Source organism: Aquarana catesbeiana, linkage group LG09 (assembly GCF_042186555.1).
Source record: "Aquarana catesbeiana isolate 2022-GZ linkage group LG09, ASM4218655v1, whole genome shotgun sequence".
Lineage (NCBI taxonomy): Eukaryota > Metazoa > Chordata > Amphibia > Anura > Ranidae > Aquarana > Aquarana catesbeiana.
Window position 1 is genome coordinate 61,595,410 of NC_133332.1, and position 17,844 is coordinate 61,613,253.

General features: G+C 44.4%; 1 protein-coding gene across 4 annotated transcripts in view; it reads left to right on the plus strand.

Moving 5' to 3' along the window:
- Nucleotides 1–422: 422 nt before the first annotated feature.
- The window catches only part of LOC141107724 (cytochrome P450 2G1-like), a 58,308-nt gene continuing 40,886 nt past the window's right edge, over nucleotides 423–17,844 (plus strand). Inside the window, exons 1-2 of one of the 4 annotated variants that reach the window (XM_073598647.1) lie at nucleotides 423–787; nucleotides 14,378–14,540. In XM_073598647.1, the coding sequence (XP_073454748.1) occupies nucleotides 578–787; nucleotides 14,378–14,540 (373 nt within the window). In that variant the 5' untranslated portion in view covers nucleotides 423–577. The remainder of the gene's footprint in view (nucleotides 788–14,377; nucleotides 14,541–17,844) is intronic. The other 3 variants (XM_073598646.1, XM_073598649.1, XM_073598645.1) reach the window with 3 other exon arrangements.

Below are 17,844 nucleotides of genomic sequence, written 5' to 3' on the forward strand. Positions count from 1 at the left end.
GGCAGTTTGGTCTGTATTGCTGGTGAGTTTTTTTTTTTTTTTTTTTTCGTTTTTTTCTTGGTAGAGTGCATTTGATCAGCACAGGACCAATAAGCACTGTCCAGACAGAGGGTCAGGGGTCCTGCAGCCTCATAGGACAATCAGGGGGGAATGGCAACTCCCCCTACAAGCTTTAAGCAGAGCTCCACTGGACACTGAAAGAATTCACAAGGCAGCTATATACTGCCGATGAGAAAAGCTATTTAGCAGTTTATATTTACAAAAATAATAGCATTTCCATGTTCTGTGGGAGACCAGGTATAGTGAATGCAGACTCCTGAGTTTAGTAACACTTTAACAGAATAAAAGAATGACTTAATAATGTCTGAAGAAATCCATGCTGGTTTGGGATTAATGTTCCTATTCTATATCTGCCTGTACTTGTCCTTTCATACATTATCATGAGAAGATTAGTAATGGTTCTGCTGATGTATAATTATTGTCGGAATGATGAAATCAATTTTTCAGAGTATATTTATTGTGCTCCACCTGTAAATGTCAGAAACTTTTTATATTATAAAAAGCTGAATTGTGTTGAATGTTCCCAGCCTCCAAACAAGCCATCGGGATGGATCTCCCAGCAGGTATGACTTTGCTATTGACATTGGGAGTCTCTGGACTTATCTTATATTTAAGCATAAGGACATCTTGGATATGGAGGCATCTTCCACCAGGACCAACACCTCTTCCACTGCTGGGGAATATTATGGAGATTGGAAGAAGTGATGTAGCGAATTCTCTAAAAAAAGTAGGTTTCCTTGTGCTATTATTGATCATATTCTTTTACTTCTTCTTATGGGTTATATAAAATACTATGTCAGCATCATAATATACACTATAAGCACCATATGGCTGTGCACGCTCAAAAAAGCAACTATATTGCCCTCCACTGAATACTGTAGACTTGGATGAATAAGGCTAATGCACCCTAATAGCCAGCTGCAATATTAATGAGGTATCAACTGTCACAGTGTTGTAAAAAAGCTTAAACAATGTGATAGTGTTGTAAAAAAAAGTTTAGTGCTGCTACAGTCCCACCCTTGAGGGTTTTATCCTTTACATTTAACCAGGGATGATAGCACTTCATCCAATTTAGCCACTATCCATGTTTACAAAAAAGATTAAAACAGTGTGTAATATTAAAAGATATATATATTTTTTTAACAAACAGTTGTGCTTTATTGAAAGAATACAGATTACAATTTTTATATAAGATGGAAAGTCAGTGCATCAACATTGCCATTTGCATTGAATAATACAACTGAAATATAGACATAGAGATGCCAGAGTCCAGTGTGGACGCACTACCCACTAGAGTTAGTGCTGATCTAATTTCAGGACATGGCACATAGTATAACATTATACAGAGACATCAGTGTTAATAAGTTGCTTCCTACACTTAGACATACACATTATGGTAGTGTTGCTCAAGTCAGGGTTCAAGGTGACCAGACCTTCGCGAACTTCCAATGACAACCCCTGTTGGAATAGGTCATTTTATATAGAGGGAGGGCTGCATTTACCATCGTCTCCCAGGCAGCCACATCCGGTTTGTGCGGAAATAGCCATTTCAGTTGAATTTCTTTTTTGGCATAGTACAAGAGGTGTGATATGAGCAGCTTAGAGTGATGGGAATGCTGTTCATCATCAGGGATTCCTAGTAGAGCTAGGGAAGGGGTAGGTGTTAAGGTGAGTTGTAGTCTAAGGTTAATTTCAGCAAACACTGTTTCCCAGTAGAACATAATTGAGGGGCATTCCCAGAACATATGTATATAGGAACCCTGATGTAATCTACAGCGGGGGGCAGACAGGATCACGCTCCTGAAGGATCCTATGTAGCCTCTCTGGGGTATAATATACACGATGAAGAAACTTAACCTGAATCAGCTTTTCCAAGACAAAATCACAAGCTTTGGGCCTTGTTCTAAGCAGTCCTCCCAATCCTCTCTATCTAGAGATGCAATATCCCCTTTCCAGTACTCCCACAGTTTCCACATCCTGGGTATATCGGTACAGAGACGAGCACCATAGAGAGTCGATAGTGGCTTGTTTAGGTCTCCAGGTGTCAAAAGTTTCTCTATGGGGTCAGCTTTGAGAGTAGGAGATCTAGGAAACTGAGCACTAGCGGCGTGTCGCACATGGAAGTACCAGAACAGCACCCAGCCAAACAGACCGAACCTCCGAGACAGTAGTGAGAAATTTAGAAGGGTACCTGTAGGCATAATATCCCCAAGCGTTCTAACCCCATAACGGGCCCATAACTGGGGATTTGGGATGGTGTGAAAGTGAGGGAGTCCAGGGTTGCCCCATAGGGGTTGAGCAGGAGACAGCTGGCCTGGAGCGGAAAAATGTTGTGTAGCTGCCCTCCATACCCGCTGTGTAGTATGCGTAGGTCCTGGCAAAAAACGGTTCGCCCGCAGCCCCCGATAAATTGTTACGGAGGTCCATTAAAGATCCCAAAAAAGCTACTTCTAGACAAGTGGCCACGTTGGCCCTGGAACCACCAGTAGGTGGATTGACGCCCAGAAATAAACCCGAAAATTCGGTAAGGCCAATCCGCCTAACCTTAGGGGAAGATATAAAGTAGTTTTATGCGTGGGAAGGTTCCATTCCAAATAAAGGAAATCAGCAAATTGTCTATTTCTTTAAAAAAGGCGATAGGGACCCAGACCGGACAGTTGCAAGAGATATTGTTGAAATGTGGGAGGAGCATAATTTAGACCAGATTGATTCAGCCTATCAGGTTCAGCAGGAGCCCGGATCAGGATGAACAACACGTTTTGAGCGAGGTCAGGAGTGGTTGAAGATTACGGTAAAAAAAAATCTGACATTTGTCTGGTTACCTGCACACCCAAGTATCTAAATTCCTCAACCCACTGTAGTGGAGAGGATGGGGCCGTGTAAGGATAGATTTGGACCAATTAATTCGTATTCCCAAAAAAGTACAGAATGTGTAAAAAATTTTTAAGGCTGCTGAAAGCGACGACCTGCATCATTCAGATATAGTAAGGCATCGTCCGCGTATAGGGATAGTTTTTCCTCCAGGTGTCCCAACCTCAAGCCCCTGACCTCAGATGATTCCCTAATTAGGATTGCCAGGGGCTCCAGGGCCATGGCAAACAGGGACGGAGACAGAGGGCATCCCTTCCGTGTACCCCTACAGAGAGAACACTTCAGACAGCCAATCATTGGTGTGTACCTAAGCCCTGGGTGCCCTGTAGAGCATCCTAAGCCAGTGGAGGTACCTGGGTCCGAATCGATATCGCCTCAGGACATCCTATAAATATACTCACTCTACTGAGTCAAATGCTTTCTCAGCGTCCAACAATGCGATGACTCTTGTGCCTTGATTGTCGTGTGATATAGAGAGGTTTAGGAATAGGCGTCTCAAATTAATGTCTGTTCCCTTACCCGGCATGAATCCTGTTTGGTCAATATGTATCAGATCTTCAATGACAGTGGATAAGCGAATCGCTAGCACTTTCGCTAAGATTTTTGCATCAACATTTAGGAACGAGATAAACCTATAAGAGGCACATTCTTGGGTATCCTTGCCAGGTTTGGGAATTAGTACAATAACCGCCTCTTTCATAAATTCAAGGAGAGTATCTAGGGATGACAGCTCAGAGAAAAGGCCTGTAAGCTTGGGGGCTACAATTTCAGAAAATTTGGAGTAAAATTCAGCAGGGAGTCCATGCGAGCCCAGGGTCTTACCCACCTTTAAGCTCCCAATAGCTGTCTGTATCTCCTCCAGTGAGTTATCTGCCTCTAGACGCTTCCTATCCTCCCTATCAAACACCGGAAGCTTAATGGGGTCTAGAAAGGTGGTCAAATAATTTGTGGAATAGGCAACCCTGGACTCATAAAGCTTCTGAAAGAATTGCATAAAATGCTGGTTAATATAGACTGGGGCCACTAGCAATTGTCCATCAACATCCCGTACACTAGCAATGTGAGTTGTAGGACTTTGGCTTTTTGCCAACCATGCCAACAGTCAGCCATTTTTGCCACCATGTTCAAAGGACTTTTTAGTATTCTCTACGCGAAGAAGGGAAAGCTGTCTCAGAGTCCTCTGCCAGACCCGATGTCTATTTGAACTGTTTGTAACACTTGGGATGTTCGTTCATTAAATAAGAATTTTGATGGATCTTGGAGTGCAGCCATTTCTTCAGTGTTGATCGTATGCGGAGGTAAACCGAGGCGGGCACCCGTGATATCTTTAGGCTTCCTGTCTCACCTGGAGAAGCGAGTTCTTTTGTTTGGACAGACCCGATGCCTACCCGGAGTTGGAGAGGAGACCCAGTCTGCCTCCAACCCAGATGCCTCAGCCTCCAGAAACTCCAATCAGCAAGACCTCTCTCTGAAGCGTTGAAATAAGAGATATATACAAACCTTTGACCCATGCCTTAAAAGAATCCCATTGTACCATAGGAGACTCAGTGTCCCAATTCATTGTCCAAAAGTTGCATACAGATTCTGTAATAGGTTCTTGTAACCTATGCCCAAAACCAGTGCCCAAAACCTGATGGGATGCCACAGCCTAACTGCTGGTGGGGTTGACAGGGAGAGAGTTAAACTAAGTGGGGCATGATCCGACACCCCCTCATGGGAGTATGCACGGCTCAGTAACCCAGCGGAGGCCATCAGAAGAAGAAAAGGCCAGATCCAACCGTGAAAGGGATTTAAAGGTGGCAGAATGACAAGTGTATTCTCTAGCGTCTGGATGCAGATGACGCCACGCACCTGCCAAAGCAAAAGTGGAGGCCCATTGCATCAACACAGAAGTACCCGTGTCACCCCCTGCAATCTATCCAGGCCTGGGCAAGGAACCATGTTGAAGTCACCCATCAGAAATATAGGTGAAGTGTCATAACTCAATGCCATGGTCATGATGTCATTTAGTGTAGTAATTGAAGCTGGAGGGGAAAAATACAGTCCCACCAGAACCATCTTTATGTCATATACACTAGCATGAAGTATGACATATCTCCCATCCGGGTCAGTACGCACCTCCAGTACTCGAAAAGGCAGGGTTTTCCACATTAAAATACTCACACTCCAGGCATAATTGGAGTATGTCGCGTGAAAATGTCCACTAACCAAGGTTCGCTGGAGTCCATTAAATTTGGAGCCTGCAATATGCAGACATGTGGTTTGTACTTCTGGAGAAATTTAAAAACCAGGGACTGTTTCACTGGCGAGTTAAGGCTTCGGACATTCCATGAGATTATAGTGAGCTGAGACATAGGTGAATACGTACAGATAACAGTAATAGGATTAAAGTAACACATGTCGCCAATGGCAAGAGAGATATACAGAATGGCAGATGTACATCACATAATACACTATGCAACAAGATTAGTTGTAAGCAATGCAGTATTCCAGGGCATAAGTCAGAAAAAAGAGCATCAAGCACCACACAAACTGAAATATAGAAAATAACAAAAAGAGAACAGAACATTGTTTTCAAACTTCCCCAATCCCTGAGAAGCAAACAAACCCACCCCCCTCCCCACACCCCCATCCCAAACATGGAGAGCATGAAACCCTGCACAACCAGTCAGTTAGAACAACCCTAGAGGGACGTGAACCAGATGGGTCGGCCCACTGAAATAAGCACCTTCAGTACCATAGAGATGCTGGCAATCAATCAGCTTATGGTTATGCTTGTAAAATTTTTCAAATTGAATTCCTCCTGGGCAGGACTACATGTAAGTCTGAGTCAGGTAGTAGGATCAATAGAGTCAATATGACTCGGTGAGAGGACCTCTTAAGTGGAGGGGTAATTCACATCCTTGTGTAAAAAAACAAACACCTGCAAGTAGGGGCACATACCTTGAATGGTTGGAGACCAGGTAGGTTACTAGTACAATTGTTCAAATCAATGTGAGGTATCCCCAACAACTGCAGTCATCCACAGAAAAAAGAAGGGGGGGACCTCACAGTGCAGGGTGATCAGAGATCCAGAGAAATAAGTAGGAGGTAGGACACCTCACCTCCATGCCGCTCAGCGATGAGGTGGCAGGGTATCAATCCAAGCAGAGGCCTTGTGCGGAGAAGTGAAGAAGCAAACTGACTCTCCATCTTGGACCCTCAAGCGAGCGGTGAACAGGACACTATACTGAATGTTGCAGGCCCGCAATGCTGCCTTCACCTGATCAAAGGACTTTCTGAGTTTCTGCGTCTCAATGGAGTAGTCAGGGAATATGAGTAGCTTGCCATTTTGATAGCGGACTTCTCCCTGCACACTAGCAGCACAAATTACCTCATCTATGTCCCGGAAATTCAGAAGCTGCATGATGAAAGTGTGCGGTGGGGCCTCCGGGATGCCCGGCCTGGGTGGAACACAGTGTGCTCTCTCTACAGTAAAGTAGAGAGAGAACTGAGCATTGGGCAGTAGAGTATGCAGTAGATCCTTCACAAACACCGCAGGATTAGTGCCCTTCACTCCCTCGGCCAGTCCCACAATACGGAGATTATTTCTCCTATTGCGGTTCTCCCCATCGTCAGCTTTATATTCCAGTGCTTTCATCTTCATTTGCAGGCTGCGGAGGGCAGACAAATGTTCTGTGACAGTGCCGTCCGTGAGGCTTATCCGTTGCTCCGTCTCTGAGACACGAGACTGGAGCTTATCCACATCCTGCCTCATTACACTCATATCAAGCGCCACTGCCTCTATCTTTGCAGTGAGAGTGGCCTGGCACAGGGCGATTGCTGACATTATGTCAGCGACAAAGCTGCGATGAGGAGAAGCATCTGGCTCCGGAGGCTCCATCTGCAATGCCATATTGGACTGCCTCCTGGTGTGGCGCTCCATATGTGCGGGGGGGGCGGGGTCTGTACCTCCTCAATCTGCGGGAATCAGAGCTTCTTTCCCTTGCCTGCGGCTGCTCTGGAAGAGTCTCATGCGGGTGTAATCCTCACTCTGCCGACGGTAATAGAGCCCAGAAGGAACAGGATTTCAGGTAGTGTCAGCAGAGCTTGTAAATGTGTGACCGCTCAGATGGCCATCTTGGACACGCCCCCATATTAAAAGATATGGTATGGTATGTTTTAATTTAATTTAGCATGCAATTGTTCTTATTATTTTGTACTAATAATTTTCTATATGTATATGAATATAAAGTTATTCACTTGGGAGCTAAGAATATGCATGCATCATACATACTAGGGGGAGTGCAACTGGGGGAATCAATGGTGGAGAAGGATCTGGGGGTTTTGGTAGCTCATAAGCTCAATAATAGCATGCAATGCCAAGCTACAGTTTCCAAAGTGAGCAAAGTCCTTTCTTGTATTAAGAGAGGTATGGACTCCGGAGAGAGAGAGATATCATTTTGCCCCTGTGCAAATCATTAGTAAGACCTCATCTGCAATATGCAGTTCAGTTTTTGGCACCGGTTCTCAAAAAGAATATCAGGGAACTGGAGAAAGTGCAGAGAAGAGCAACTAAACTGATAAGAGGCATGGAGGAACTCAGCTATGAGGAAAGATTAGAGGAACTGAGTTTATTCTCTCTTGAGAAGAGGAGATTAAGGGGGGATATGATCAACATGTACAAATACATAAGTGGTCTATATAGTGCTTGATTTTGAGTTATTCACTTTAAGGTCATTACAGGGGACAAGGGAGCTGTGGAATAGACTACCTTCAGAGGTGGTTCTGGCAAGTTCAGTAGATTACTTTAAAAAAGGCCTGGATTCTTTCTTAAATGTACATAATAAAACTGGGTACTAACATTGACAGTTGATCCAGGGAAAATCTGATTGCCTCTCGGGGGAAGAATTTTTTTTTTCCTTGCTGCAGCAAATTGGAGAATGCTTTGCTGGGGTTTTTTTGCCTTCCTCTGGATCAACTGTGGGTGAAGGATTGTGTATAGGGATGAGCCAGATTATATTCAACTCAAACATTGGATGTTCGCCTGTTCGCCGAACAGCGAACATTATGCGGTGTTCGAAAAGCCATGGAACACCATTAAAGTCTATGGGACACTAACATGAAAAACCAAAAGTGCTCATTTCAAAGGCTTATAAGCAAGTTATTGCCATAAAAAAGTGTTTGGGGACCCGGGTCCTGCCTCAGGGGACATGTATCAATGCAAAAAAAAAGTTTTAAAAATGGCTGTTTTTTCGGGAGCAGTGATTTTAATAATGCTTAAAGTGAAACAATAAAAATGAAATATTCCTTTAAATATTGTTCCTGGGGAGTGTCTATAGTATGCCTGTAAAGTGGCGCATTCTTAGAACAGTACCACAGCAAAATGACATTTCTAAAGGAAAAAAAGTCACTTAAAACTGAATTGTCGGGTCTCGATAATATAGATAAAACTCATTGAATAAAACATCATGGGTTCCCCTTAAAATCCATACCTGAAGGGCCTGGTAATGGACTGGGGGGAACCCATGATGTTTTATTCAATGAGTTTTATCTATATTATCCCCCCTTAATCTCCTCTTCTCAAGAGAGAATAAACTCAGTTCCTCTAATCTTTCCTCATAGCTGCGCCAAAATGAAAAAAAAATGGCATAGGGGTCCCCCCCAAAATCCATACCAGACCCTTATCTGAGCACATGCCCTCAACATGGGGAGGATGCTTTGGGGTCCCCCTAAAGCATCTTGTCCCCATATTGATGGGGACAAGGGCCTCATCCCCACAACCCTTGCCCGATGGTTGTGGGGGTCTGCGGGCGGGGGGCTTATCGGAATATGGAAGCCCCCTTTAGCAAGGGGATCCCCAGATCCCGGACCCCCTATGTGAATTGGTAACTGGTACATTGTACCCCTACCATTTTACAAAAAAAAGTACCAAAAATAGTAAAAGAGACAGGAGACACTTTGGGACAAGTCCTTTATTAAAAAATAAAAAAATAAAAATGTTCTGCGATGTAAAGAAAAAAAAAGCCGCAACAGCTCCGCCTCCATGGGAGGCTCCCGCCGAGTGATGCTTCTTCTTGATGACAGCTGTTATATAGCTGAGGGCGGGGCCAATCTGTGACGTAAACGGGCGGGACATTTTAATTTTTTTATTTTTTAATAAAGGACTTGTCCCAAAGTGTCTCCTGTCTTTTTTACTATTTTTGACACTTTTTTTTGTGAACTGGCAGGGGTACAATTTATCCGTTATCAATTCACATAGGGGGGCTGGGATCTGGGGGTCTCCTTGATAAAGGGGCTACCAGATTCCGATAAGCCTCCCGCCCACAGACCCCCACAACCACCGGGCAAGAGTTGTGGGGATGAGGCCCTTGTCCCCATCAACATGAGGACAAGATGTTTTGGAAGGACCCCAAAGCATCCTCCCCAGGTTGAGGGCATGTGGCCTGGTACGGTTCAGGAGGGGGATGCTTTCTCGTCCCCCCCCCCCCCCTTTTCCTGTGGCCTGCCAAAGGGCCTTGTAATGGACTGGGGGGGACCCATGCTGTTTTTTTCAATGAGTTTTATCTATTATGCCGAGACCCCACAATTCATTACAGCCGCAATCAGTTTTAAATTACTTTTTTTCCTTTAGAAATGTCATTTTGCTGTGGTATTGTTCTAAATTTGGAAAAACTGTGCCATTTTACAGGCATACTATAGACACCCCCCAGGGTATTTAAAGGAAAATTTTATTTTTATTGCTTCACTTTAAGCATTATTATATATTATAATTGTAGCGCCCACCACCTTTGGGTGGGTGCTAAATAGTTTAGTTAAGGTAAGTGTTAGGTAAATTTAACCAGGGCCTCGGACTTCAAGGCCTGGTTGTCTGTCTGTTTGGGAGAGGAGGAGTGATAGAATAGAGGAGGGTGTGGCCACCTGCATTCTGCCCTGAAAGATACTCCCTTACCTTCTATTGGAATGTTATGGAAGGAAGGCGAGCTGGGGAAGGGGTGCAGGCAGTTTGTATGGAGAGCCCTGGACCAATCATTAACTTGTATTGGCAGGGGCAGGATATAAACTGGGGGTCACATGCTCCTGGGAGGAGATGGGAGGAGTTGGATCCAGAGAAGCTGCAGAAATGTAACCAGCAAGGAGCAGGCTTGCAGGCCTGGAGGTTTAAAAGCCTCCAGCGCTGGATAGCAGGAACAAAACCTGAAGGCCTGAGGGTTCAGAGACCTCAGTGCTGGAAGGCTAAAGACTAAGCACTCAGGTAACTCCGGGAGAAATGGGCATCTCAAGCTAGGATGCACCTGACCATGCAGAGTGGGAAGTAGCTGCCAAAAGGACGAAGTAGACTGGGATCGATTTTCTGTGGCACATTGCCATCATGTACAGAGGTGTCTGGCGTGGGAACAGCACCAGCACCGCCACTGTTTGCTAAAAAGACTGTCCTGCTTCACAGATGGAAGTGTCATGGGAGTTGGGAGTTGTGGATGTCGCTGTAGCCCATGGATAAAACATGGACACCAAGGGAGGTGCGGCCGGGAACTAGGGAGATGTTGGTTCCTTACAGTGGGGCATCGCAAATGACATTTTCCATTGTAATACAGTGACTGCTGCTATAACTTGAAGTTCCACAGTGCCTGCCACCAGGGGTCGCTGGCGCGCACTGCTGAAATTGATGTTACAGTTCCTCGCGCGCCGGACCAACAAGTGAGGGGGCGGAGCCGCGCCCAGGTGGAAGACATCACTCTAGCGTCCAGCGTGTCACGCACTGCACACACAGCGGAGGAAATGCAACTCACGCGGCTGGGACCTGAGCAGCAAGAGGTGCGATACTACTATGCCAGTAGCACCACCGGACTCTGCGTGCCTCAAGCCTCGAATCTCCGGAGGGCCGGCAAGGGCTGTAAAACACCTGAGACAGCAGCAGAGGAGTTCCAGCCTGATTCCAAGGAATTGGATACGCCGGAGGATCAGGTAGGACTTAAAGGGGAGGCCTGTAGCCTGGTTGGGAATCTGGAGGCTGTGGAGGTTATTGGGCAGTCTTCAGAAGAACACCCTGTTTTCCCTGCCTCTTCAAGTAAGTCCCTTGTTGAAACTGTCCAGAAGGAGCCACAAGTGCAAGAGGGGGATCCCTCGGGTGAGCCGGACAGGGGAGGCAAGGGCCAGGCTATAGACTGGGGTTCACCAGAAGTGCTGGACAGGTACAGTTCACTTGAACATTTATTTGTCTGGTCTTCTTCTGAAGAGGATGATTCTAGTGGGGAGGATGAGTGGTTTGTGGAGAGTTCCACTTCAGTCAGTGCTTCAACCGGGGCTCCGGAGAGCACAGCCATCTTCCCAGAACCCCCAGTACCCCCTATCAAACATTATTCAGATACCCCTCACAAGGCACCCACTTACCAGAAAAGGGCTATCCGAGCCCTGGACTCTTATGTATTGCCTGGGCGGGGAAGGCCCAAGGAGCTGCCACGGCTGTCGCGGTTCCAGCGGGATGTCCAGAGGAGGGTTGCCCAGGAGTGGGGGTTAGACTATCCCTATGTGCCAGAAAAGATCATGGAGACTGTGGAGGCTTCCCGTGAACAGTGGGAAGGGGATCTTATCTGGGACTATCTTCATGTTCCTAAACCCCAAAGAACATCTGACCATAAAATGTGGGTTAGGTTTCAGGACATTTTTCGTGAATGGAGGCAAGAAAGGGCAAATTATAAGGATTGTGTCCTTGTTCAGAAGCCGGGCCAGCACACGAAAAGTTATTCTATTTTGGTCAGAGGGGAAGGGGGCACTCGTAAAAGACTGCCAGACCCCTGGTATTATTTGTAGAGTGATCCTACAGATATGCTGGACAAAGCCATGGACTGCAACTGCGCAGACGGGTTGGGGTGGGTTAAATCATTGACTTTCAACAAGGGTAACAGCTTAAGTGCCTAACTGGCTAGTTATGGACACTGCTGCATGCTGTCCCTGTCGCTTCCCTTTGTTTGTCTTTTGTGAAAAAAAAAGTTATGGACTCCCGTTGGAGCCAATCAGAAAGTAGTTGGCTCACGGACTCATGTGCAAATATCTTGGCGTGTCTGCGCAGGTTCTATCCTGCAGGAGTCTTCCTGACTTCTTTTGAGGGGATGGTAGTCCTGGCAGGATCACATATGCCAATGAAGTGTTGAATTTGTAGATAGCATGTAGGATAGGATGTATGTCTTGTGTTTGTTTCAGGTACATTCGGATGAGACGGCTGTCTAATCTAAAGCGAAGATCACAGATGAAGACCTGGGGTAATTAAAGCATTCCTCCCTCGGGGGCAGTGTTTTAGTTCTCCTTGTATTGTCTGTAGCTATAGGGACCTATAGTTAGATAATTGGTATGTATTGTACAATGCTGAAATTGTGATCTTGTGTAAATATTCCACTTTGTTATTCTTTTATGCTACACACACCACACTCAAACGGGTATATGAGATGCCTCATTTTTAGGAGGTAGGTAAGGACTGTTCTCTGGCTTGTGGATTCCTTTTCCACAACTGGGGACAGTTGTGATTTCAGGAGGGGGTGTATGTAGTGCCCACCACTTTTGGGTGGGTGCTAAATAGTTTAGTTAAGGTAAGTGTTAGGTAAATTTAACCAGGACCTTGCACTGTAAGGCCTAGTTGTCTGTCTGTTTGGGAGAGGAGGAGTGATAGAATAGGGGAGGTTGTGGCCACCTGCATTCTGCCCTGAAAGATACTCCCTTACCTTCTATTGGAATGTTATGGAAGGAAGGCGGACTGAGGAAGGGGTGCAGGCAGTTTGTATGGAGAGCCCTGGACCAATCATTAACTTGTATTGGCAGGGGCAGGACTCGCATATAAACTGGGGGTCACATGCTTCTGGGTGGAGATGGGAGGAGTTGGATCCAGAGAAGCTGCAGAAATGTAACCAGCAAGGAGCAGGCTTGAAGGCCTGGAGGTTTAAAAGCCCCCAGCGCTGGATAGCAGGAACAAAACCTGAAGGCCTGAGGGTTCAGAGACCTCAGTGCTGGATGGTTAAAGACTAAGCCCTCGGGTAACTCCGGGAGAAATGGACCGGGCGTCTCCATGTGGAGCGGGAAGTAGCTGCCCAAAGGACCGAGTAGACTGGGATTGATTTTCTGTGGCAATCATGGACTGTCGGTGGGAGAGAGCAAGGGAGTGCAACCCAGCAGTACTCATTCATCCTGAACTTTCCTGAAATTACGCAAGAGGACTGCAGGTGTCAAGATAGGCAGGTGAGGCCTGGGGCTACCAGCATCCACATACCATAATGTCTTTCAGAGGGGCATTGGTCAGTTCATTATGGGAAAGGACATTGAATACACTAAGGAACCAGAAACTAAGAGGCAGCTCATATTTCCCTAAGCCATCCTGTAACATACTGCAAGCAAGCAAATAAAGTTCTGTTTTAAAGTTATTGAACTGTCTGCTGATGTGATTTGTGCAGGGGTGGAAGAACGGAAACAGTTAACAGAAAGGTATGAACACACCCAGCAGCTCCCAAGGCAGTAATGCACTGCATTATTATATGCAGGACCCAGGTCTCCAAAGACTTTTAATGACAATAACTTGCATATAAGCCTTTAAAATAAGCACTTTTTCATGTTCATGTCCCATAGACTTTAACGGTGTTCGTCCAAATTTTTTGCCTGTTTGCAAGTTCTGTTGCGAACCGAACCGGGAGGTGTTCGGCTCATCCTTAATTGTGTATATGAGATTGCATTATTATTTTTTTTGGTTGAACTAGATGGACTTGTGTCTTTTTTTCAACCTGACTAACTATGTAACTATGAATCTTCATGGATACATAAAGTAAGGGCTACACACCAGTAACACCTGCAGACTCCCCATTACTTTAGTAGCTTTATGTATATAAGTATTTGGGATATGATGTAAAAACCCTAATTTTCATTAGTAGCAATTTTGATTTAGTTTGATATATCAGCAGCACCTGAAAAATTAAAGCAAATCCAAGAAACAAAACCAAAAATATAATATATTGCAGCATGCATAGATAAAGTGAATGCATTCAGTTTCTTTTTTCAGGCTTTTTTCTTCTGCATTTTCACCTGGTAATCCTACAAATAAAATGCCTTTTTACCAAAGATGGACTACAAATATGGCTGCCTTTGTTCATCTCCTTTAAATAGGAGATTCAGGGATTAGCAGACACAAAAAAAGATACGTTTGGTTTTACTTTCAGTGCAGCTAACAGAAAGTGACAAGGATGCTGTATTTCTGTCAAGATCAATGGGTATTTTTTTTTACTTGCCGAAAAAGTTCTTAGTCGGAAAAATAAAAATGAACACACCCATCACATCTTAGGACTTAAGGACATAAGGTACAATAAATCACATTTTGTATTCTTAAGTTTAGTTATCTTTTAATTTTGGATTAACTGATCTTTGAAATAATATTTGAATGTATCTGTTATCTATATGATCTCAGTAAACCTCTTCATTGTTTGACTTTCAGTTCAGTGATAAATATGGTGAGGTATTCACCATTTACCTAGGGTCCCGTCCAGTGGTGGTGGTTACTGGTTACAAGCAAGTGAAAGAGGTTTATCTGGACAAAGCAGATGATTTTTTAGGACGTGGTGACTTGCCTGCCTGGAACAACTTCTATAAGAGCCAAGGTCAGTTATTATAATTAACAATGATGTTACTATTATTTTATGTCTTTATCGCTGCTGCTTTCTGCCTATTTACACAGATGTGTCGTTTTGCAATTTGCAAAGATTGCAAGGGCCCTTTCACATGGGTTGCATCCATGATCCATTCCAGTCAGCAGGGGGTCAGTGAACATATCCCCTTCTGAATCAGAGAGAACTGAATAGTTGCTACTTTTGTGACATCCATTTGCATTCAGGTTTTGCCTCCAGCCTGAAACCGCACAAATGTTAAATCTCTGGGCAACAATCGTGCACCTGTTGACATTGTTTTACTTCTGATCCATCACATTTAGGTAAAAAAATTGTTGAAATTCAATAAAAAGGGCCTGCCACTATATATTTACTATTGCTTAGTAAATCCCCTGTGGTTGATTAGTCTCAAAGGGTAGAATGTGGTTGCAGGCAATTCAACATAGAGATGGGGACAACAATACCAAAGGTGGATTGAGACAGAATGAAGTTCTAGGCAAAACAGAAGCTTTGGTCCCCCAATACCTTCAATTGACATTAATAAGAATTAGAATAGGCACAAGGAAGACATTCCATTTGTGTTGTCTGTATTGGCATGACCCCATAAGACACCAACAGCCTACAAGTGTATCATCCGTTGTGAAGTGATGGCTAGGGGCACAGATTTACCAAATTGCTTTATCCCACTAGTTTAACATGAGAACATGATGGTTGTAGCTGGGCCATCTGGGGCCACCCAGACCCTATGCTCTGGTCTAGGCTGAATTGTGGATGATCTGGCTTGGCACAGTACAAATCCACGTGACTTTGACCATTTTAGTTTTTATATAGATGGGAAAATGCAACATACTTTCAGGTACTCACATTTGAATTTATATTATGCAATGTGTGGTATAATCATCAATTCAAATGTAGTGTTGTGAGAAAATATATAAAAGATATAACTGTGCAAAAAGATTAATTTAATAATGTAACCCCCCCCCCCCCGGTGTCCAATTCATAGAAATATTAAATCAAAGTGCCTAGTTCAGTCCCATTAAAAAAACTGAATAAGCTGCCAAATAAGAAATAATTCTCCTCCACACATATGTCCCAGGTATCATTCATGAAAAATAAAATGCATTTCAACAGTACAAAATCAAAGAAACAAGCGACTTTATTGTAGTACCCTGTAGTTTAGGCAGGGAGCTCCTCACAAATTTACTTGCCAAGAATAGTTATCTTGGTTGAATGATAGAGATCTATTGATTTTTCCCTAAGTTTGGCCTTGTTGCACTTTTCTCTTCTACCACTAGGTGGCTGGGCACTTGGTGGTACTAGATATGAGAAGGACAACTCAAGGTCAGGTTATCGGTATATGGGTATCTCAGCTGATGGGCAGGGGTTTTCTTGAATCGTGGTACTTGCGTTTTGGATACAGGTCCATTGAATTCTATTACATGCAAAACGCTGCATTTTGCAGGAAAAAAGTCCCTGACCCTTTCTAAAAATGCAGAGGCAGAAAAATGCATTGATGTGAACATGTTCCATAGGAACCCATGTTAAAAAATTTCCCTGCATTTCTGCAAAATGCAAAATGCATCAAAAAACGCGTTAATATGAATCAAGCCTTAAAAGCGTTTGCTTAACTAAGTATATAAAGGTCTTTCCACACAGGGGTACTTAAACCAACCCAAAAAATTTCAGTTCTTCTGGCCAACTCCAAAATGATCCCTGACCTACCCCAGCCACTGACAGCAGTTCACAAACATAGGCTTTTCTCAGTTTTAGTGGCATCATCTAATCAGGAACTTGGCACCTTAGCTAGATGAATGCCAGTCATCTAGTGATGGATACTACATCTGGTTAGGCTCCAGAGTTTGTCTTTGCATCCGTCTACATCTTCAGCCTTATGCCCCGTACACACGGTCGGATTTTTCGATGGAAAATGTCCGATCGGAGCGTGTTGTCGGAAATTCCGACCGTGTGTGAGCTCCATCGGACATTTTCCATCGGATTTTCCGACACACAAAGTTGGAGAGCAGGAGATAAAATTTTCCAACAACAAAATCCGATCGCGTCAATTCCGACCGTGTGTGGCCTGTTCTGACGCACAAAGTGCCACGCATGCTCAGAAGAAATTCCAAGACGGAACAGCTCGTTCTGGTAAACTTAGCGTTCGCAATGGATACAGCACTTTCGTCACGCTGCAATGTTAAAAATGGTTTAATACAGCGCAATTTCTTTTTCTTTATAATGTGACAAGAATATATTAGTTTTGCTGCTCATATTCACACACACTTCTCACAAACTTATTTTGTTACTATTTATCGTGATTCCCTCAATATATTTTGATTTCTCACATCTGACAACATATTTTTGTATATTTTTTATATATTTTTTGTCTTTAATGTAGATTCTTTTTTTGTGTTTGTATTTTAATTTTTTTTTTGCGATTTTGATTTGTACTCCCGAAAATGTTTGTGTGTGTTTTTTGTGACAAGTTCCCACAACACCATTGATATGTTGTTATATTTAATCTGTAGGAGATTGTTTGGTGTTGTTGTCCCTTGTTAATTTCACATTGTATTTTAGAAATGTACCTGAATCGTCACCAACAAACAGTCCTTTTTGGATGAAAACACACACAGGAGAGTAGAATTTACCTAAAAAATTATATTAAGGGCTCACAACTAAACAACTAAACAAAGAGGGAGGCAACGCTGGAGAAACAGCAGAAGTGGGAGAAGCCTTGGACCCCCAGGGCAGACATCAACTATTTTTACGCAAAATTGGTGGCCTGAGGAGTCCATATCTAAGGGACCAGTCTGGTCCAGAAGACCCAGAGATCATGAACAGCAGCAGATGACATACATGTCCCCAGGCTGTGGTCATACGAGAGACTGCAGCTTTTGTCAGACCAGACTGAACCCAGGGTCATCACTCTCTTGCCTTCCTTCCACGCTTCCTTACACGCGGTGGCTCTGGTGGTGGAGTTGTGGCAGCAGGAGGAGGAGGATGGTCCAACTCAACCACGTCGGTCTTGGGTGTTAGTTCCCCACTCACCCCCTTACATAGGACTTTATACAGAAGGTCCTCACAGAGCCTGTGTTGACCCTCCTGCATGCCCTGCAATTTGGTGGCAGCCATGCAGGCAAAGGCCTCTTCAGGAGTTGGTAAGGCTCGGAGGGACGCCGAAGCCTCCTGGATCAGCCTGAACGCTGAATTCTGCACGGGACTCGGAGTGGCCTTCCTGGCTCGTTTATATGGCAGGCGGAGGGGAGGGACCTGAGACTCAGTCAGGCTGCGACTGGTCCCT